Source organism: Mytilus trossulus, chromosome 4, assembly GCF_036588685.1.
Source record: "Mytilus trossulus isolate FHL-02 chromosome 4, PNRI_Mtr1.1.1.hap1, whole genome shotgun sequence".
In the NCBI taxonomy this organism is placed as follows: domain Eukaryota; kingdom Metazoa; phylum Mollusca; class Bivalvia; order Mytilida; family Mytilidae; genus Mytilus; species Mytilus trossulus.
The window spans coordinates 72,637,864-72,660,168 of record NC_086376.1 but is presented as its reverse complement, the minus strand read 5'-3'; the positions used below and the strand labels follow the sequence as shown (position 1 = coordinate 72,660,168).

The 22,305-nt window shown below is 30.9% G+C and overlaps 1 protein-coding gene and 1 long non-coding RNA gene across 3 annotated transcripts in view; one reads left to right on the top strand and one right to left on the bottom strand.

The window, feature by feature from the left end:
* Positions 1-22,305, top strand: part of LOC134716799 (telomerase reverse transcriptase-like) — a 72,123-nt gene that overhangs the window by 11,385 nt on the left and 38,433 nt on the right. The window contains exons 4-17 of the mRNA XM_063579806.1: positions 1,213-1,263; positions 3,082-3,194; positions 3,973-4,058; positions 8,112-9,117; positions 9,570-9,640; positions 11,537-12,995; positions 13,664-13,743; positions 14,348-14,430; positions 15,376-15,463; positions 16,569-16,639; positions 19,242-19,352; positions 20,283-20,379; positions 20,748-20,785; positions 21,919-22,047. Coding sequence (XP_063435876.1) covers positions 1,213-1,263; positions 3,082-3,194; positions 3,973-4,058; positions 8,112-9,117; positions 9,570-9,640; positions 11,537-12,995; positions 13,664-13,743; positions 14,348-14,430; positions 15,376-15,463; positions 16,569-16,639; positions 19,242-19,352; positions 20,283-20,379; positions 20,748-20,785; positions 21,919-22,047 — 3,483 coding nt within the window. The remainder of the gene's footprint in view (positions 1-1,212; positions 1,264-3,081; positions 3,195-3,972; positions 4,059-8,111; positions 9,118-9,569; positions 9,641-11,536; positions 12,996-13,663; positions 13,744-14,347; positions 14,431-15,375; positions 15,464-16,568; positions 16,640-19,241; positions 19,353-20,282; positions 20,380-20,747; positions 20,786-21,918; positions 22,048-22,305) is intronic.
* Positions 5,273-6,583, bottom strand: LOC134715914 (uncharacterized). 2 transcript variants are annotated; one of them, XR_010106816.1, is made up of 3 exons: positions 6,380-6,583; positions 5,950-6,027; positions 5,273-5,385 (listed from the first exon to the last, which is right to left on the bottom strand). It is a non-coding gene; the product is annotated as an uncharacterized LOC134715914 (long non-coding RNA). The 2 variants fall into 2 exon arrangements; XR_010106817.1 differs by lacking the exon at positions 6,380-6,583 and adding an exon at positions 6,172-6,214.

The following is a 22,305-nucleotide window of genomic DNA, read 5'->3' as shown; positions in this document are numbered from 1 at the left end:
TTGATTTAGACAATGGTTATTTTATTTTCGTTGGACACTTAAATTCGTGGATAAAGTCATCCACGAAAACCACGAAAATTGGTACCCCACGAATAAAAGTACTTTCACAGTATATGATTTATAATAATTTAGGGACAAAAATTCATGACAAAAATAAAAATAAAGACTGTTGCAGGGCTCACACTACTTCAGAATTATAGGGAGAAGTGACTTCTCTTTTTGAAACTGATAGGGAGAAGTGGTGAGATTTGAAAGAGAAGTGCTCTTTCGCGTGGTGCGCTACAATGTTTGGATTATACTATAGCATGTATAGTATAAAGGGTCATATGTAAATAATGTTTTTTTATAATGTTCAATTCATATCTGAGTATACAATTAAAGCAACATTTCAAATTAAAAGTTGTTAAGTTTTATTCAGGTTCTTGTGAGAAACTACCAATTAAATATTTAGTATCTAGCACTAACAAAAATATTTTTTTATCTTAAAAAGGTAAAGAAATTATAATATTTCAATTACAATTTAATTCAAAACTATCTTGTGTATGAAAATCAGTGTTTTTCATAAAAAAAAATAAAAGTTATTAAGCTGTGCCATAATATATTGATAATAGTATAATATTCATGATAGTCTCAGAGTTAAACAACTTTAATCAATAGTTTGAAACAATCCATAAAGAATATAGAGAACTATATACCCCAATCAATTAGATGTAACCAAAAGTCTTTTAATTCGTGTGGAATACGTAATTTTCCCCTTTGGAATCAATATTCTTCTGTCAGCTGTTCCATCCGTGCGTCCTTAATTATTGTAAAAGTACGGATTTCGGTCATAGCTGGTCCGGTTGAGATCCGTAGTTTAGAAATCGGTCAATGGCGGACGAATGCAAGAAAATTTACAAAAATAAACGATGTTTGACAAGTTATTTGGAAGGGAACATTACGTTTATAATGCAATAAATAATCTCATATTTTTGCAGGTAACCATTATCTTTATTTTTTAATCATCTGCTTCAAATTAAAAAAAAAGCAAGAAAATTTGATGTCTTATTTTAATTTTGACCAATGAAAACCTTATAAAAAGAAACCAACATCTCATTGATTCCGAAAAAGTTATCACGAAAGGTAGGAGAAAGAATAAGTCGTATAATAACATGAATAATATAAAAGTTTTGAAATACAAATTCTGTTTAACTTCTTTTTTACCAATTACAGAAATTAAAGAAGAGAAATGAAAAGAATGTATTAATTTTTGGATTTTCTGCGGTAAGTTAACAATTATAATGTCTACCATAAAATATGTAGCATTAGGCTCTGTGGCAATATTTAAAAAGCATTTATCTGTTATCATGAAGTTTCTTCTCAGTTGAGATCTTGCATCAATTTTACAATAGATATAAGAAGATATGGTATGAGTGACAATGAAAAAACTCTCAAATCCAAGTCACAATATGTCAAAGTACACAATTTTAAGTCCAAGTAAACCATTATAAGTCAAAGTCAAATCTTCAACACTGAATAAAGGGACCCAAAAATAACTAGTGTAAAACCAAACAAACACAGGAAAACCAACATTCTAATCTATATAAAAAAAACCAAGAACAACTGATGGATCACATCAAGAAACGGCAACCACTGAACAAACATATGCTATAGAATAATATGAAAACGTTCACCAAGTCATATATAAGGTGGTATGGGAGTCTAAAATAAAAGTGATAGAATTTGTTCATACTTTGCCAAAACGTTGTATCTATTGATATATGTTGAAAAATATAATAAAAATGATAGGTCACCGCCCATTTTCTCAAGCTACAGGACGTGACAAAATGACACATTTTGTATGGATTATACAGGAAAAAACACCATTTTGGGATTAGAAACTAAACAAAATGATAGAATTGTTAAATACTTAAGGAAAAGATAGCTTTCAGACAACGTTTTGAGAATATCAAAAGAAAAGATAAGGTCACCGTATGTTTTTCCTGGTTAAAATACAAAATAGGAAAATTCCATGTAGATTCCTTCAGATAATGAACTGTTTTAGAGTTACCTCCCCTTAAAATGCCAATTTAAAAAAAACAAAAAACAACCAAAACTAATCCCCATTTGCAAAAATATTAATATTTATAACTTATATTCTTATAAATTGGTTCTTTTAAATGAAAATTTACATTAAATAATTGCATTCCTGCATCAAATTTTGCTGACTTGATAGAAAATCTTGACCTTTGGTTCTCTATTTTTTACAATCCAAGATGGAGGAAGACGCCCATACCAGCTTAAAATTGATTAAAAAAAAGACTCAAATTACTACAATTAAGCATAGAAAGAACCCCTAGAACTGGTTTGATAGGATTTTTTTTCCAGTTATTAATCTTCTACAAATTTGCGTTGATTAACACAGCTGTAATATTACCATGTTGATATCAACAAATTTTTGAACATATCAAAAAAGTATTTGTATTTGATACTATAACAGATCTACATCTACTCTTGTTGACATCATGTTGTCTGACCATTGGTATTTTTAACATACAGCTATCTGCAATGAAAATATGTTTGTATCATATTTATAAAACCAGGTTTGACTTAAAGAAGTCTACTTGACCTTTGAAAAGTTTGGGAAAAAGAAAATTCCTTTAAAAATATGCATATCAACAATTGAATTCACTTTCATGTATAATAGTTCAAGCTAATTGTTCATGTGTCTGGTGTTCAGTTCACTGTATAGTATACTCAAATCAGTTTAAGCGATAAACTGGATTCATGGGTCATTAATTTCCATGGTTTTCTTGGTTATGTAAATAAGTTTCAAATTTAAATGTTTAATAAAAAAGAAATTGTCTTTATGCCTGTACAGAGACCAGACTGTACAAACCATGGAAATAAACAGGCTCTACGATAAAATAATCACTATCTTAGCCATGAAAATAACTGAATCCTCAGTATGTGGTTTCGATTTAGAATTTTAACAACTGAGGATTTATTTTGAAATATTTTTGATGATTTTTTGTTTATTTGAGATTGTCATATATATAGGAGTTGCTACATTTATTTTCATATTGAATTATTTTATTTTAGGCATCAGATGATATTGGAGCTCAGGTGTCACACATACATAACTTAGAATACAGGTATCCAAACAGCTGTTTTAACAGATTACAGTATCCAGTATGGAGTAAATTATTATCCAGGTAATTCTCAGATTTACTCATGAAATGTACATTGTTGTCTGCTCTATGGTCGGGTGGTTGTACTTGACACATTCACCATTTCCTTTCTCAATTTTATTGTTAACATAAAGTGACTACTTTGAGAATACAGTAAACATGGTAAAGATGTATGTTATAGATTTTTTTTCTTCAGCTCAAATCAAAACTCTGTGAAAGAAAACATTAACAATGTTGAAGACTAACTTAAATATATATATTTATCGCTATTTTGTGCAATTTTCCTTTGATCTTTTTTTGTGTTAATTTTCATATCATGCTTCTCGCTTGATATGGAAAAATTATCGCTTGAAACTAAGGAGGCCACGTTGCGTTGCTAACAAAATTGACATTGAAATTGACAACGTCGTCATAGGTAAAATAGCGATAAACAGATAATCATTGGTCATCGCAACTCGATTGCTTTTCTCACTTTCGCTGTACCAGCTCAAGCCAGATAATCAATCTCCTTGAGATAATCAACGATAATCTATAAATATATGCAAACTATTTCCTGCCCCAAGTGGAAAAATAGGGCATGTAGGGTGAATCATTGTATAAAGTTAGAAAAATCTAAAGCACAAATTTATATTTAATAGAAAATACATTTAAGCATAAATTATTTTACAGTATCTGAACTGTAATTGTACGTTCTGAGTTTTCAATTCAGTGACCATGAAATTCTGTGTGAGATAATAAAACAAGAAATTTACTATATCAGAATCATTGTATGGAATAAAGATAGTTTATGTTGCATTTACAGGATCGGTGATGTAGTCATGACATATTTGCTAGAGAATACATCCATGTTTCTGCTGGTACACACTTCCTGTTATGTGCAGTTAACTGGTAAGTATAAGTCAAGCAAGAAATTACAGGTGAACCTCACTGAATTTGAAAGATGACAACATTATTGCTCTCAAAACAAGCTTGAAGTTAAAAAAAAACTGTTTAGATATTATATTGTCAACCAGGTATGGTAAGAACATTTTTTAATTCAATTTCATCGGCATTGATAATTTTAGTTTGAAAAACAAATTTGCATGAAAAAAACAATAAGTAATGTTAATTAACAAAGATATGTTGATATAAAATTATCTCATGAGGTTTAGTCTTGATCTTTCTACATAATCAATTTAGTATTAGAACTCCATGGCAAAAAGGTTCCTTGACATAAAAAATATTAGGAGTCTGTCTGTCTGTTCATCCATCAAGGATTGTGTAGGCATTCTTACTTGTACAATTCATGCCAGATATATTATTTATAAGATTTATATCAGATATGGCTTGGCAAATTCAGTTCCAAGCAACTAGTTTTAGGTGTAATACCACCCTTGATTTTTCCCTATTAGTCTTTGTTAAATTGGTACTTTTAAAAAAAATGTACAGAATTTACCTTTATTTCAACCAAAGAAATACTTTGCATGAATAAAGTTTAATCCTTTCCAGTGCTACAGTGAAAATTTCACACTACATTTCATCGCATATAAGAAAGTAACCTGCACCGGAAGTAAACAATCACATTTTTACCAGGTTATTTACTGGTTACCTGCTTTGGCAACTATGTAACCTTAACTTTCCAAAATATTTTATAAGACCATCAAATAAAAAAAGAATGATGCTTTCAGACACCCAACATACATGTTTAAGACTCAGAAAAATTTAAGTGCATTGAAATGCAGGGTTAATTTTCTACAACTGTCAAATTCAAGGGAATATTTTTTTAGACCTACTTTCGTATGCAACCGGATGTGGCGTATCATGATTTGGTGGTATTACACCTAAATATCACCTAAATGTCAAATAAACTTAATGTAATTTTTTTCCCTCCAATTGCAAGTTATTTCAAGCATAACTGCCAAGTTTTGTCTCAGTCAGATCTATAGTTTCAGAGAAAATCACTATAATGTAAGGCCATATCCTACGGCAATTTCAGTCTAATTTCTTCGACAAATCCAAATTTCAGTGTATCATTATAAAATGCAGTGTTGACTAATATCTGATCAAAAACTCATGATCTATGCATTCAAACAATTAAATAGAATACAAAAGACAACTTTTAGATGATAAACAATTTTATTGCACCTTTTAGAGTTCATTTGAAGGTCTGTTTTGGTCTGTTTTGGTCCATTTTTCCTCCTTCCTTCCTTTTTCATCAAAACTTGATATCTTTTGTCTAAAAAATTAAACAAATGTGATTATTTCCCCACAAAAATGATATGAATGTAATGTTAAATCAATAATTAAAGTGTTTTAGCTGAAAGAACTGTCTCTATAAATGTTAACAGTCTACACGGAAGTTTCTAGAAGCCCTTATGTGTAACTCGAGTTTTTAGTCTGTTCGCCTAGTGTGACAAATAACGGTTCCCTTTCAGTCAACCATTTATTGTTACTGATATCAAAGTTTTTTTATTTACTCATAACAGTATATTTCTAATAGATTTACACAAAGTGTCCACTTTCTTGTATTTTACATTAGAAAATGGGGAGAAAGAGTAATAAAAAATACCTCAAAATGTTTTTAAAAAGGGTTATGTCCCTTGGAATGCTGGTACAAAAAATAATTGGTAAGAATTATAAAGTTTAAGTATGTGAGACTGGATTCTGATGTGTATAAATCCAGGGCAAATAAGTGTTTAGATGATTTATTGTCTGTGCAAAATGTAGATGGCACAATGGCAAATTGTAAACTTTTGCGGCCAAAAAAAACACAAAAAACATGATGATAGTTGATACTTACTTTAATGCTGAAGTGTCATCTGCAGACCAATTCACATATAAGATTTTTCAACAGAATGTTCTTCAGAACATGTGAACACTGAAATAAAAAATTCACATGTTGTATAAACAAAACTGTTAGGGTATTATTTAAAATTTAACACAGTAAACTAAATACAGCTTTGTCTGTCCACCCATTTGACTTAGAAAACACCCGTAAACCCCCATTTCAAGGCAATTTTACCTCAAACGTGCTTTCTGTGTCTCAATCCATTCCGAATATTCCATGTTTACAATGTATGAACTGGTTTATTAATAACTTTTAAAAATGAAAGTACAATAAGGTCACGAGTGCACATGTAGTTTCCCTAAATAGGTGTAATACCACCATTGATTTTTCCCTATTAGTCTTTGTTAAATTGGTACTTTTAAAAAAAATGTACAGAATTTACCTTTATTTCAACCAAAGAAATACTTTGCATGAATAAAGTTTAATCCTTTCCAGTGCTACAGTGAAAATTTCACACTACATTTCATTGCATATAAGAAAGTAACCTGCACCGGAAGTAAACAATCACATTTTTACCAGGTTATTTACTGGTTACCTGCTTTGGCAACTATGTAACCTTAACTTTCCAAAATATTTTATAAGACCATCAAATAAAAAAAGAATGATGCTTTCAGACACCCAACATACATGTTTAAGACTCAGAAAAATTTAAGTGCATTGAAATGCAGGGTTAATTTTCTACAACTGTCAAATTCAAGGGAATATTTTTTTAGACCTACTTTCGTATGCAACCGGATGTGGCGTATCATGATTTGGTGGTATTACACCTTTAAAGAAGTTATGTCCTTTTGAAAACATGGATAATTGCATTGTAAGCTCTCTTCATCTTACTTTTCTTGAAGAAATGATACAAAATTCATATGAATGGCTGATATCAGATATGTCTGTATATTCTCCTAATTAGCAAAACAACAAAAAATGAGTTTAAAAAAACTTTATTTGGTATTTTAGGTGTTCAGCTGCAAATAGAAATCATTATGAGTAATTAAAGTTTAATATTTGGAAGTAATTGAATAAATAGATGTAAATTCTCAGATGAAATTTTTCTGAGTGCAGTACAAAATTCAAGTTCTTTTTATCAAGTATATTTAAACAGAGAGTACATTTTGAGTGAAAAGAAATCATAAAATAGTTTGAATTAAATGCACAATGTTGGACAAGAAGTTAGAATGTCCTTGTAGTAAAATTGTGTCTATGGGTGCAAGACATTTTGTATATGCTGAACTTTGACAAATTAAAGTGGTTTCAAATTAATACAATATGTACCAGACTAGAATGTTTCCTTTAGTTTTACTGCAACTAATGCTCACAGTATAGTGTCTTCCAATACTGATTACTCCAAAAAACAGCTGCTCATAATTTACATATATATAGTGAATAGTAAAATCACAAAAATATTGAACTCTGAAGATAATTCAAAATGGAAAGTCCATAATCAAATGGCAAAATCAAAAGCTCAAACATATCAAATAAATGGATATTAACGGTCATATTCCTAACTTGGTACAGGCATTTTCTTATGTAGAAAGTGACAGACTAAACATTATAGGTAAAAATGTCAAAAATAGGTGTATAACAGTAAACATTGTCTAATAATTTAATTTTAGATGTAACACGTCTTCTATTTGGCTGACGTTATTTTGTTATGAGCCCATATACATAATTTAGTCATGTGACTGTGACGTCATCAACGTTTTTTCATGGTTTTCTACGGTTTAAAATGGAATTTAGAATTAAATTATAAGAAATGACTGTAGTGTAATATTTTTTCTGTCTATTTGAAATAACATAAAAAAATGTGGTGCACATTGTTAAATAACCCGCTACTTCGTTATCCAGTGTGCACCAAATTTTTTTACAATCATTCCTTAAATAGTCTCTGTCACTATGAAAAACAAATAAATGTGTAACAAAGACAAATAAAAAGGCATATAGACAAAGGACATGAGCAAAAAAAATGAAAGACGATTGCAGAATACAAAAATTTACAATAGCGCAATAACTCAATGACAGGATGTATTAGTACAGAGCCATTATTCATGTGTTGTACATCGAATGAGGTATCATTTATGAAAGATTATGCATTTAACATAGTTTTGTTTTTTTCTTGATAGGAGTTCCTTTTTATGACCTTTGGCCAATGCAACCAGGAAAATATTTAAGTATTCCACAAAAGACTACAAATACAAAGTCCTTTAAAAGAAAGAAGAAATATACTCAAACCACTAGTTCTAAGAAACCAAGGTACAATGAGAACCAAACAAATATCAATAATGAGACCAAACCAACTACAAGCAGTCAGAGCCAGGCTAACAGTTGTTCACAGGGCAATGTCAGCAGAAAACCTGAGACAACACACAATGAAGACCTGACCAGTAACAGCACTGTTAAGGCTACAAATACAAATGACAGAGAAAAGGCAATTGTTGACATTTCTCAGGCAAATGTCAGCAGAAAACCTGAGGCAAATCACAACGAAGAGCTGAATATTAACAGCAGTGTTACCATTACAAATACATACAAAGAGGACCAGGCAAATATTAACAGTTGTTCTCAGGCAAATGTCAGCAGTAAACCCGTAAACAAAAAGGATCAGGCAGATATCATTATGGATGCCCAAACATGTCAAAAGAAATGTTTTATGAAAGCTACTGGTTCAAGTCTAAGCATTGAGGGCCTTACAGATATCCAAGTACACAATGATAAAAATACAATGAAAAAAAGCAACAAAGAGGATCCTCAAAATACTACCACTAAATTGAATGTAGCTTTAAACAGTTGTGCAAAACAGAATATTATTGAAGAAATCATAGCAAACATTGATGATGAGTTGTCACAGCAAATTAACAATAGTAATCCTCAGGAATTTACTAGAAATGATGAACAGTTAAATACATGGAGTAAGACACGATCATGTGCCAATAAAGAAACAAGTGCAAATGCTTACAGTGATACAAGTGCTGAGAAAATTAGTGACAGCATTCCAAATCAGGCATTTACTGTAATTGTCTCAGGAAAGATTCAAAATACAAGGCAAATGAATGATAAAGTTTCTGGAAATAATAAAAAGAAAAGAAGAAAGAAAAAGAAGATAAAATATCAAGAATTTTCACCATATGAGTAAGATTTCAATTTTTTAAGGAATGACTGTAAATTATTTTCTGTCTGTTTAATCCTAAAAATGTGTTGCACACTAAAGATAAGAAGGTTATTCAGTGTGCACCACATTTTTAAGGATTTTTCTTCATTGACAAAAAAGATATTACAGTCATTCCTTAATTATACAGTAGAAATATTAATTTATGTGGTTTAAAATTTTGTGGTTTTCACTTTTGTCTCTTAATTCAATGTCATTGGGAATAATTTTAATCTATTAAAAGTATGCGAAGAGAAATATTTTGTGTGTTTTTTTTTAATTTCATTAAAATGTATGGATTAATGAATGTAATGTTCTATTAACAAAAATAGGCAAAATTAAAATTCCAGATGAAACTTTCCAGTTTTCAGTATTCAAATGCTTTGCTCTCGGTACGTTTTCTATCTTTAAATTAGTTATTATGATCTCGTTACAGATACCACACTTATATCAATAGAATACAGACATTGTATGCCAGTAACCTGAGGGAAAAGTTTACAGACAATTGTAAGTTACTGAATTGTTATTAATCATAGAAATGTTAGTTTGGTTTTGGTTGTATGCATTTGCATCAGAGAAAATCAAAGCACATCAATTTAAATGCCTTAGTATTTTTAAGTGTATTATAGAAATTAAAAAAAAATATTGCATGTTTGATCTATATGCCCTCTATGTGCCAGTTATCAGAATGTTCTAAATTTTGCTGCTACTGTGATGGAAACAAATGTCCAAATTGTCAGTAAGATATTGTTAACTGATTTTTAGGCCCAACCTAGGGGCATTATGTTTTAATGCCCCACCTACAATAGTAGAGGGGCATTATGTTTTCTGGTCTGTGCCTTCCGTTTGTTCGTCCGTCTGTGCGTCCGTTCGCTTCAAGTTAAAGTTTTTGGTCAAGGTAGTTTTTGAAGAAGTTGAAGTCCAATCAACTTGAAACTTAGTACATATGTTCCCCATGATATGATCTTTCTAATTTTAATGCCAAATTATAGTTTTGACCCCAATTTCATGGTCCACTGATCCATGAACATAGAAAATGATAGTGAGAAGTTCAGGTTAAAGTTTTTGGTCAAGGTAGATTTTGATGAAGTTAAAGTTACATCAACTTGAAACTTAGTACACATGTTCCCTATGATATGATCTTTCTAATTATAATTCCAAATTATAAATTTGACCCCAATTTCACGGTCCACTGAACATAGAAAATGATAGTGCGAGTGGGGCATCCGTGTACTATGGACACATTCTTGTTTTCCATCTGCATCTGTTTGTTCATCCGCCTTTTTGTCTGTCCCTTTGTCCCACTTCAGGTTAAAGCTTTTGGTCAAGGACATACTTGCCAACCTCTGACAATAGGAAATCATGTCATGACATGACATGACATGTCAAAAAGCGTGTGAAAACGTGTGATGTAGATGCGGACTTTTTAATATGAATGTGGTAATGTTCATTATTTCACATTATACCAAAGTGTTATCATAAAAGAACAATATATATTCTTCTGTAAACTTTTATTGTATCCTACAGTGGTCTGTTATTTTGCTTTTAAAGCAAATCATTTAACCTTGAATCTTGGTGCGTACACATCGTTTTGGCTTAACAATCAGCGATTTAGACGACAGTACAGACCCTGAAAGCGACCTATTTCTGTGTAAATTTCCCCAATAAAGTGAATTTGTACCTTTTGCTGTTCTTTCATATAGAAAAACAAACAATGGCAGCCAAACAATTACTTCAAAATTTTCGGTATTTATCGCTGAATAAGGAAAAAACATGAAAATAGCGATATTACTAACGACCAAAAAAGCGTGTAATTGCGTTTAAAGTGGTGAAAAGCGTGTTCACGCCATGTGACAAAATCCACGCTTGTAAATTGTTGAAAAAGCGTGTATTACACGCGAATATCATGTCACTTGGCAAGTATGGTCAAGGTAGTTTTTGATAAAGTTTATGTCCAATTAATTTAAAACTTAGTACACCTGTTCCCTATGATATGATCTTCTAATTTTAATGCCAAATAAGATTTTTGACCCCAATTTAATGGTTCACTAAACATTTAAAATGAGTCTTCCCCGCTTCAGGTTAAAGTTTTTAGTCAAGGTAGTTTTTCATTAAGTTGAAGATAACTCAAAACTTATGCACATGGTCTGTAGGATATGATCTTTCTAATTCTAATGCTAAATTAGAGTTTTGACTTCAATTTCATGTTCCACTGAACAGAAAATGATAGTAAGAGTGAGGCATCTGTGTACTATGGACACATCTTATTTATGAATACTCTCAGAGAACTATAGAATGTTTTGTTGTGTGTTGCTAGGTTTTATAAAAGAAATTTTGATACCCCCAAATCACATACCTCACATGTAATTGTTAAATAAAATATCCCTTCAAAATTTCTTTCAGACATTTTGAACTCAATTCCACCAACAGAAGATGGGGCTGTTACACTGTACAGACACATATTAGAACACAAACATACTATTAAAGCATCAAAAGTCACAATCACATGGAAGTTTCCAGAAAATTCTGGGAATTCTATTGGTAATGATTCTTCCTGTTGTGCAAGTAGCACACACAACATGACTGAGCTAGTTGCAGACGACAATAATGATATTGATGACCACTCAAGTTTTTATCGAACAACTTATTCTTATGACAAAGTGCTTACAATATTTAATGAAAAAGACACTCCTAAAAATTCAAAGACATCATCTGAAAATAATCCAGATTTAACAGTTACTGAAATATGTGATGCAAATAAGCAGAAAAAGTCTCAGAATCATGTTGCTGATGCAGATATTGAGAATTTAATTTCAAATAATTTACAAAAGCCAAATACCAAAGAATTAAATGCAATCAGAACTAACTCTGTATTACCAATTGACAATTATTCTATTGCTAGTGGAAATAGAACAGAAAATTCAGAATGTTTTCAGGCAAACAAGATCATTCCAGAACATGAAAAAGCCCAAGGCATTGAAACGAGTGTTATTGATGATACTTTATCTAATTCACAAGGTTTCAACACTTACAGTTTTGAGGATTCCCAAGGGTTTGAAACTAGTGGCAATGAAGATTCTCTAACTATTATACAGAAGTGTAAAGAAAGCTCAGATAATATTTCTTCTTTTGATTCCAAGTCAGATATACAAGTTATAGACGGTAACAAGTCATTATCTCAAAGCTTTGATTCTAAAACTTTCAGTGCAGAATCAGAAAAGAGTGTTAGTATCTTGTCAAAGGTCAAAACTGAAGGTCATGGTTGTTTTACAAACATCAAAAGTAAAAAGTCAGAATTGTGTTTAGATAATGATTACATTGACAAACAATTTTCTAGTACACCATTAGAGGATAATGAAAATCAGTCAAGTAAACCTAACCTGAGTAAGATAGACTACGATGACAACTGTCCACCAAAGTCTAGGGAGTGTAGAAAATCACTGAAGCGAAAACATGTGGATGATTTGGAAATTTGTCATCCCATAGATAAAAGACCTCGTTTGTCATTAGAGGTTTCGTTAGTTCAAGAATCAAAGGAAAGTTCTAACAAAACATGTGTTGAAATGGAAGTAGAGGAAACTGTGGAAGAAGTTATTGAAAAAATGAATGACAGTTCTAATGAAATAAGACTTCCTATCACTGAAGAAGTGGCACCAGAGGAGGAAAGACAGGCATCCAAAAATGATATTGAATTATGCAAATCAACTGTTTGTGGTGACAAAATAGCATCTTCTAAAGGAGGAAAATGTGATATACATAGCCAAAGATGGGAAGAAATCAAAGATGCACAATGTAATACAATAGAAGTAGATTTCCTACCTACCTTGTGTCCTCTCTTACAGCAAATATTAGCCAAGCATAGGTAAAATACATTAGGAATACTGTCTTTTGAAATACTATAAAATTATATAAGAAATGACCAGGTGCAGTCAAGGTATTGTTGAGTCTTTATTTTCAAGGAAATGCACTTACTTTTAAATAGCATTTCACTTATACTTACATTGAGGTTCAGATAACAACTAGAAACATGTAGGTTTGGAATGATGACATCACTATAAATGAAGTCATAATCATGAAGAAAAGTCTGGAAATTCTTAGTTTAAGCATTTTACATTGATTTTGGTAGATTTTCACAATGACTTTATTGCTACATGTAGTTTTTCTTTCTACATTTTGCAGTTCAATCAAAACTCTTGACTCAAAAATCATTTGATTCATCAAATCAAACTGTTTAACTTGAAAGAAATCTTACTAACCTGCTATTCTGCAAGTTGTTTTGTATGAATGAGTTACACCAGTTGACCCAAGGTCAATCAGAGAAAATTATGTCATTGAACAATTGGTTCTTACTATGATGTAATAAGCATTGTGACATAAGAAATGTATTGTTAAGTGCATAAAATTGTCTATAGAAGCGACCCCTGGTTCATCCTGTTAATCGTATTATTTATTTTATGTGAAAGAAATATTTCTGAAAGGGAATGCAGAAAATATTGGTTTTCTTTGTTTGAATATTTGTTTTAATTTTAGAAAATGTCCATACAAGTTTTTATTGGATTACTATTGTCCTGCAGAGAAACCCAAGAAAAAGTGCCAGATTTATCGGAGAGGTTAGTGTGATAAATAAATCCTAATACATTGTATTAAAATGGCTGATGTGCAGATAATTACATTGAATGCAATTGCAATTCAAATTATTTGCTGAAATGAGACAACAAGATCTAAAAAGAGCTTATTGAAACATCAACAATAATGTTGATCTTCTAATTATGTAAATACTAAGTTCCTGGTGTCACAATCAAGATATAGTTGTGAATGAATTGAACATACACTACCAAAAATCTACCATTGATCCCTATTTACTTAAAGGACAAAAAGTTCAGAAACAACAAAAGAAAACCCTTGCCATGGATCCTAATTAGGAACAGGCAGATCAGAATTGTCAGAATAAACTAATTCTTTAAGTGCCCAATCTTGTTGTTGGTCAGGGTTTTCTTTCACAAAAACATCTTATGCCAAAAAATTTATCATTTATTTAGTCATGAACAAGTTAGTATACTTGTCTTGATTTCAGTCATTTTGTAAACTGCTCAGGTCAGGTGAATGACAAAATTTAAGTTACATAGTTATCAAAAGAACAGCGATATTATGAACATTGATACTACATATTAGAACTGTTATTTGTGTATTGTTTCTAATATTAATCTATTGTAGGTCAGAAACACATTGGTGATGTTAAATTGATAAAAACTGATTCAGTCAGAGAAAATTTACATAAATTTATACCTCATAGACAGGTATGTATTAATTATAAAATCATTACTCTTTGTTTGATAAGTAAATGATCCCCTTTCATTGGTTCCATTTCAAAGATGTTAAATTCTAAAAAGTGTTTGTTACTTAGAAAGAACACTTCCATGACTTCACAGACGATAGAGAAAAACAAAACTCCATTTGTATCAGAACTTTCTTATGAACTTGTTCAGTGCACATACATGTATACCTTATATTCTGTATTTTCTATAAATAGGAACTGTCCTTTTGTTTCAGATAATACTATAATTAAAAACAAGATGTATTTTGTATTTGGGAAAATGTATGAATAAAATGAGATGCAGATTATTGATTTACATAATTTATTTCAAATATCAAACTCAAGTTTAAATCATAATACATTGTATCATATATATTAAACCTGGGAGAGTATGAAGTAATTTAAAAAAGAAAGTTCTTACTGAATACATGAGATGATAATAAATAATAATTAAATAATTATACCCTTGCTTTAAAAAAAAAAGAGGGGTATACTGTTTTACATCTGTCTGTCTATCAGTCCCATGAATATTTTTTGTCTCATTTTTCTCAGGAATGACAATACAAGGATTTCTGAAATTTGGTTTCAGGGATTATATAAGTCAGCTTTACTGTGTGATGGGTTTTCAGAGTCATCACTCGACAACTTCCTGTTAAATGAACACTTGCATATTTCTATACTATCAATATTATCCACTTGTGGCATGGGTATCATCAGTGAGCAGTAGCTCGCAGTTTCACTTGTTTGTCCAGATTCTGTAAATACCAAAAAAAAGGAAAGAATCCTGACTGAGGGACAGTGTTATGGCTCAAAGCAAAAACAAACATATACATTACTGCCTCATCAGTGTTAATTGTGTTGCGTTCCACAGACCTGTAAAAATCACTTTTTGATAAGTTATAGTTATTCTTTACTTATAATTTTCCAGATTTACCTGTTTATAAGACGTATCTGTTTGTTTGTGATACCTGAAGATGTATGGGGTAGCAGGAGGAACAGAAATTTATTCACTAAAAGTATCCTTCAATAAAATCAGTTATGCATTTCTAACCTTTTCCACTGTTGGCGGTAGTAGGTAATTATACCCCACGCAACGAGTTGCGGAGGGTATAATGTTTTTGACCCGTCAGTCCGTCCGTCAGTCCCTCCGTCTGTCTGTCAGTCCTGTTTCTTGTCATCGCAACTACTCTCAAACCACTCAACAGAATTTCACGAAAACTTTTCAGATAAAAAGGACATACTGTGTAGTTGTGCATATCGACAGGAAATTGCGATTAAATTTTTTTTCTAGGAGTTACGCCCCTTTGACCTTATTTACTTTAGTGTTCTACTGCAACAGTTTGTCATCGCAACTCCTCTCAAACCACACAACAGAATTTCATGAAACCTTTTCAGTTAATAAGGACATACTATGTAGTTGTGCATATCGACAGGAAATTGCGATTCAATTTTTTTCTCTAGGAGTTACGTCCCTTTGAACTTATTTACTTTAGTGTACTACTGCAACAGTTTGTCATCTCAACTCCTCTCAAACCACACAACAGAATTTCATGAAACATTGTAGATAATAAGGACAAACTATGCATGTAGATGTGCATATTGACAGGAAATTATTATTCAATATTTTTTCTTATACAATTTTTTTCCTTACACTTATTTAATTTCTCCAATGACAATGTGGGGACGTGGGGTATGTGAGCGTGCTCACTAAGGTTCTTTAATTAGGAATTGTGAAAAATGGGGAACCAGATTTATACATTTGTTGAGAAGTTTGATTCATACTTGCCAACTTCTGACAATGAGAAATCATGTCATGTCATATGTCTAACAAGGATTGTCAGTTTACCTTTCAAAAGGTCATGGGTCTTTCCTGACACTGAAGCTTTTTCGACCAATAAAAAACAAACTGACCACCACAATTAAGCTGAAATCAATCATCTTTTGGTGGAGAAAATTGGTTACATCAAATATCATTAAAAGATTGGACAGGTGTAACACCAATCAGTATATATTATCAATTTTTCTTATAGATGGATTTTGTTCATATAAATTAACACAAAAGCTATTTAATATACATATTGATAGAAATGATTTGAAGATTTTTTCCTTAATAAAGAACAGATATACAAAAGTTAATATCATCCAACAAGTATGATAAACTATGTATAGGACAGATGATGTCAGGAATAAAGGTTAGTATTAAATGTAGAAGAAATCTATTTCAAGGAAGAAAAAGAAACGTTTATTTGATTATTATATTTTAAAAGTATCCCCCCAGTATAAAAGTTGGTGCTATATTGAAATCACCTTGTCCATATACTTGGATTCTGCAAATAAAAAGGATAGTCAAACTTTTCTCAGAAACTGAACAGAATTACTTATATTTTGTATCGACAGTAATGAGTTGAAACATATGGCACATTGCTTGCATTCTTGTCTATTTGATACAAACAAATGTAACCACCTTTCCAGAATTAATTATATGGGGAGAGGGAGCGAAATGCACTTTTATTAAGGTTTGATGGGTGTTGTTTTTTAAAGACCCTCTCCCCAAACATCTATTTTTAGGACAGCCAAAAGGAAAAAATTACTGTCATAAATGTATACTGTATATTTGTCACATATTTAACTTCTCAATGTTTTCAACAAAAATAATATAGAATAAAGCAAAGATTCCACAATAAACAAACATTTTGAGAGGTCAGCAGATTGTCTGTATATGGACCATAATTTGGTATTCGGCCTTTGGTTTCTTTTTGTATCCTTTTTTATAAGTTCTAAAACTTTAACGTTTATTCTGTGGGTTGTGTTGATGTTAGAATAGTATTAATGGAACAATTGAGTTTTTCGAGAAAAAATTAACACATTTTGATTCACCGTTTACGTGACAGGAAACAAAACAGGAAACCAATCTTTATTTTCTTTATTTTGCACAATATATTTCAAAAGACATAAATGAACACCATTACTAGTGCTACTTGTTTCATGTTAATATTTAAAATCTATTTTCAATGTTAAATTAAAGTTTTTTTTAAACGCGACAGGAAACCATAAGAAACCGAAAGCATTTTTTTAGTTTTATTTTATTGCAAAATCTGCTTAAAATGATCTGAACAGTTTACTTTTTCTTAAAATCCATCTTAAATGTAACAGTATTATAAAACTCCTAAATATGTGCTTGTTTTGAAAACAATTAGTACAATTTATACAGGAATTTCCGTATTTTCTTCATTGATACAGGATACCATAATCGTTGTATCTTGATGTTTTAGCCAAAAAAATGTATTTATATTTGGTTTTGAAATTCCAGTTATATACAATTTATTCCAAATCATTGGTAATGTAAAATTCTTTAAATCCAGTAAAGAAAACAACTTTTAACTTGGAATTAGCATCTTTAAAATAGGCACCATGTGATATTTGTGATCTGTACACCATCTACATGGTTTCCACATTTTAACCTACTTTAGTGGGCTAAAATCAATAAAGTACTTCCTTTCAAGTCATGCATGGTAAAAGTTTACTTTTCCTTTGACAAGTTTATTGCGTTTCTGATAAGTGTTTGCAGAACATGAAAAAAAAAATTAATTAAAAATTGTGACAAAGATACCAACTTTGTACATTCCAAGTGTAACGGTACATTAACATGTATCTTTTATTAAATTATCTTTATTCACCTAAAATATCCAGTAATATTACCTGCTGAAGCTAAATCAATCCAACGAACATCCGCACCATGATAGGAGACGTAATTTCGATTGAATTTTCCAAGGACCCTTTACATCGTTATTGGGAAACGAAGTGTGTTAAAACATCGGTCAAATCTGAAATCGATTTTGTCAAGTCATTGGGCATTTATTTTCACACAAGATCGTATGTAACATTATGCACATAGGAAAAATAATAGACCCCCGGCGCAATCTCTTTGAAAATTGTATTTTCCTTTTTTAAACAAGACGAAACAAGCCTACAGATTATGTGTGCTTACATCCCGTTGGAAACAAATACAATGTTTAGACCTAGTATTTCGTATATCCGGCTGTAAGGGCGTGATCACATGTTAGTCACATGTTTCACGTATGACTGGAAATGATTAGAACTTAACGACAAAAACAATTTTAATAATAAATGGACTTCTGTTTCGTGTGAAATGTAACGCATAACGATAACGTCATTTTCTAACTTAATTATTACGAAGAACAAAACAAGAATGTAAATTATCTCTGATTTACCTGTTTGAACATCTCGCGAGAGTTCATATTTGCATATTGTTGCAAAGAATTCTTTTACAACAAAGCAGATTAAGCCATCTAAAATATGCGTTACGAAATGGGAAACCAAAATAACGACAGTGTTCTTACACCTGCTACAGAAATACTTATAGTTCTCAGCATTTTCTTCTCACTATTCTTATTGGTTGATGTTCTTTATTATTTGAAAGCAAAAGTTACGAATTTGCCAGTGACGATTATCTATAAAACAGTCAGCGTTATGCACTTCGGAACTGAAAGTAACGCGAGAAACGACACAAAAGTACGGTTGTATAATCTTTAAAATTTGTTAATTTCAAATTTTTTTCTAAGTAGCATACACTTGTATGTTGATAAAAATAATGGCATCTTTAGATGTAGTTACAACTTTTCTTACAGTAATTCACAATTTTATCACTTTTCTATAGTTATAGGAAACGAGCCCAATAGCAAATTATGGTCCATATGGTAAAAATTTTTTTTTATTCTAAAGTCTTTTTATCTCGTTGTTTTGTAATGATATCTTTGAATTCCATATTTGCAGGTTTCTTCTATTTCCTGGTTGAGAACTGTAAAATCTAATTCTGTTAGACAACATATAATGGTTAAAGTATGGCACTGGATCATTGAAGAGTTTGTTCTGGATGTAATCAAGGTATGAAAACGTAGTTTAATTAAGAAATAATTCCTGCATGTCATGCTCTATGCTCATTTTAACATGAGTAGGCATTATATTTGTCGATATTTTACACTGAGCGTTAGCGAGGTGTAAAATATGGTCAAATATAATGCCTACCCATGTTAAATTAATGAGCATAGAGCATGACATGAAGGAATTATTTTGATTCTAATAGGAAAAATATAGTATTTTTATAGGTCGAAGCGTATGAAAATACCGTAAAATTGTTTGGCTTTCCCGTTTCCTCACCGAGGAGTCTGTGCATTACATTTCATATCTGATAAGTTTGAAAACTACAGGCAGGGTAAATATATGTTGTTTTATAGAAATATATAATAAAAGTTTATGCTAGCTGGTTAAATGTATACATTTTAAAGAATAAGGATGGAAATAACGTTTATGTTGTTTGCATTTATCAAACATATTTTTTATGCTCATTAGAACACGGCTTTGTTAACAAAGCGTAATAAGGACGTCATATTAGAATATTACACAACTTTAAAACTTGTAGGTGATGATTCTTATACAACTTGTTAGATTTTGAAGCTTTAAAATTTTCTTTGGGATTGAAATTAAAATAAAAATTTAATTAAATTGTTGAGAAAGAGGAAAACCAATGCCACTGACAATGATTTAACATACATTTAACAATCATAGAAATATCTAATTTGTAAGCCACTTGTTATTCATATAAAAATGAAGATGTGTATGATTGCCAATGAGACGCAGCCATTAACAGCTATAGTTCACCATCTAGCCTTTAACAATGAGCAACGTCCATACGACATAGTCAGCTATAAAAGGCCCCGAAATGACAAGGTAAAATAATTCAAACAAGAAAACTAACGCTCTAATCTATGTACAAAAAATGAACGAAAAACAAATATGTAAGATGTCTTGTTTCAGACTTTTTTCTATGTAACAGACACGACCCAGCATGTAAATCGTTTGTTTTACTATAGAAAAAGGACCTGGCAGTGGCTTCATGTTAAAGCTTTATCAGGTTGGTATTTTAAAAAGGCAAGAAGTAAAAATAAGAATGCTTAAAATGTGGGGTATAATTAGACAACAACCAAAGAACACAGAAAAGACATCTTTGAGAGCAGCATACAGCATATAACAAAAACTATATAGATGATTTTATTTACAAATAAATATTAAAATAGCTTAAGGACTAGCAAATTTGTAATAAATTATTTTCATGGCAAGAAAAATGTAATGAATTATACATTCTATGTATACTCATAATATTAAATGTGTTAGAAATAGATAAAATTATTTGGTTTTCTACAAGGCAAAATTATGATGAATATCATAAGAATTGTGAAAGTCACATTAATAAATGCTCTTATACATTTTTTTTAACTGCAGATTTAAAGAAGAGGAATATTATTAAACTTATTACAGAGGTTTGTCAGTTATAGTTTAAGAAAATTTAAATTGTGTTTCGATTTGTCTATTAATCCTGAAAATCATTGTGCTGGAAGGATGTACTCAGGCTTAGGTCAGCTTTAGGCTTTTTTGTCAGATGTTTGTTTTCCTATGATACAGGGTAAGATATTTACACCCCCGTTTAAAAAAGTGGGAAAGGGGGGTATACTATTTTACCTCAGTTTGTCCATCCATCCATCTGTCAGTCTGTCCGTCCCATGCATATTTTGGTCGCATTTTTGATAGGAACAACAATACAGGGATTTCTGAAATTTGATTTCATGGTTTATATAAGTCAGCTATACTGTGTGGTGCGTTTTCAGATTCAACCCTCAACAACTTCCTGTTTACCAAACACTTTAATAATTGTACACATTATAGCCAAGATGAAAATTTTCATCACACTTTTCTCTGGAACTACATTGATACAAGGATTTCTGAAATTTGGTTTCAGGATTTATACAAGTTAGTTTTACCGTATGATGTGTTTTCAGATTCATCCCTCAACAACTTTCTGTTTACTCAATACTTGTATATTATTACACTTTTGAATTATCCATTTGAGACAGGGTTATCATCATCAGTGAGCAGAAGCTCACAGTTTGACTTGTTTGCCCTGATGACTTCAATAGGTCATCAAAATATCATTACCTAACTTTAAACAGTTTCTTCTGTTTTTGTACCATTTGAGACCCAAATAACACTAATGTTAGAAATAAGGTAAAATTCTTGAGTCAGCCATTTTATGTCATTTGAAAAAAAATCTAATATTTCTAAAAGAAGTTCCAAAACCTCAATAAATTTAGTGAATTTTGTTCCTGAACTAATCTTAACTTATCTGACTTTAAGTGTCCAGTTTAAATTCTAATTCTTATATATTTCACCTAACTACATCCTTAAATTCTTGCATTTACACTTAAAAAAAGAAGACAATTGTACATATTATATATCTGATATGAAATAAGCAAGTCAAAGTTACCAATGAAGAATAGAATGATTCCTATAAATAATTGTGTTTATTGTATCAATTTACAAATATATCTATAGGATTGAAGTACATGCATTTTGCTAAAGTATGAATACTTTAATAGCCAATCATTTGTTTTTGAAGGATAGCGCTAAACAGCTGATAATAGAGAGACAGTCACTTGGTGTCGCCACCTTACGTTTCTTTCCAAAGTCTAAAGGACTTCGACCGATAATTAATTTAGGAAGGCAACAGACACTGTTTGGAATACCAGTAAGTTTTTCCCTAAATGTTTATTAAAAAGTAGATATAGATCTTACTTTCTAGAAGTCTAATAAGTGTGGAGTTTGAATTTATAAATATTGGCTTCAAAGGGACAAACTACAGTTTGAACTTTGAATTTAAATGCTCGACTTGTCAGTAATTTTAAAACTCACGTCTTTTTGAAGTCTTTATTGCTAAAAGGTATGTGCTTCTGGCAATTTTTAAAGTGTTTAAAAATATAGTTGAATTGTGTGGTGAAATGCTATC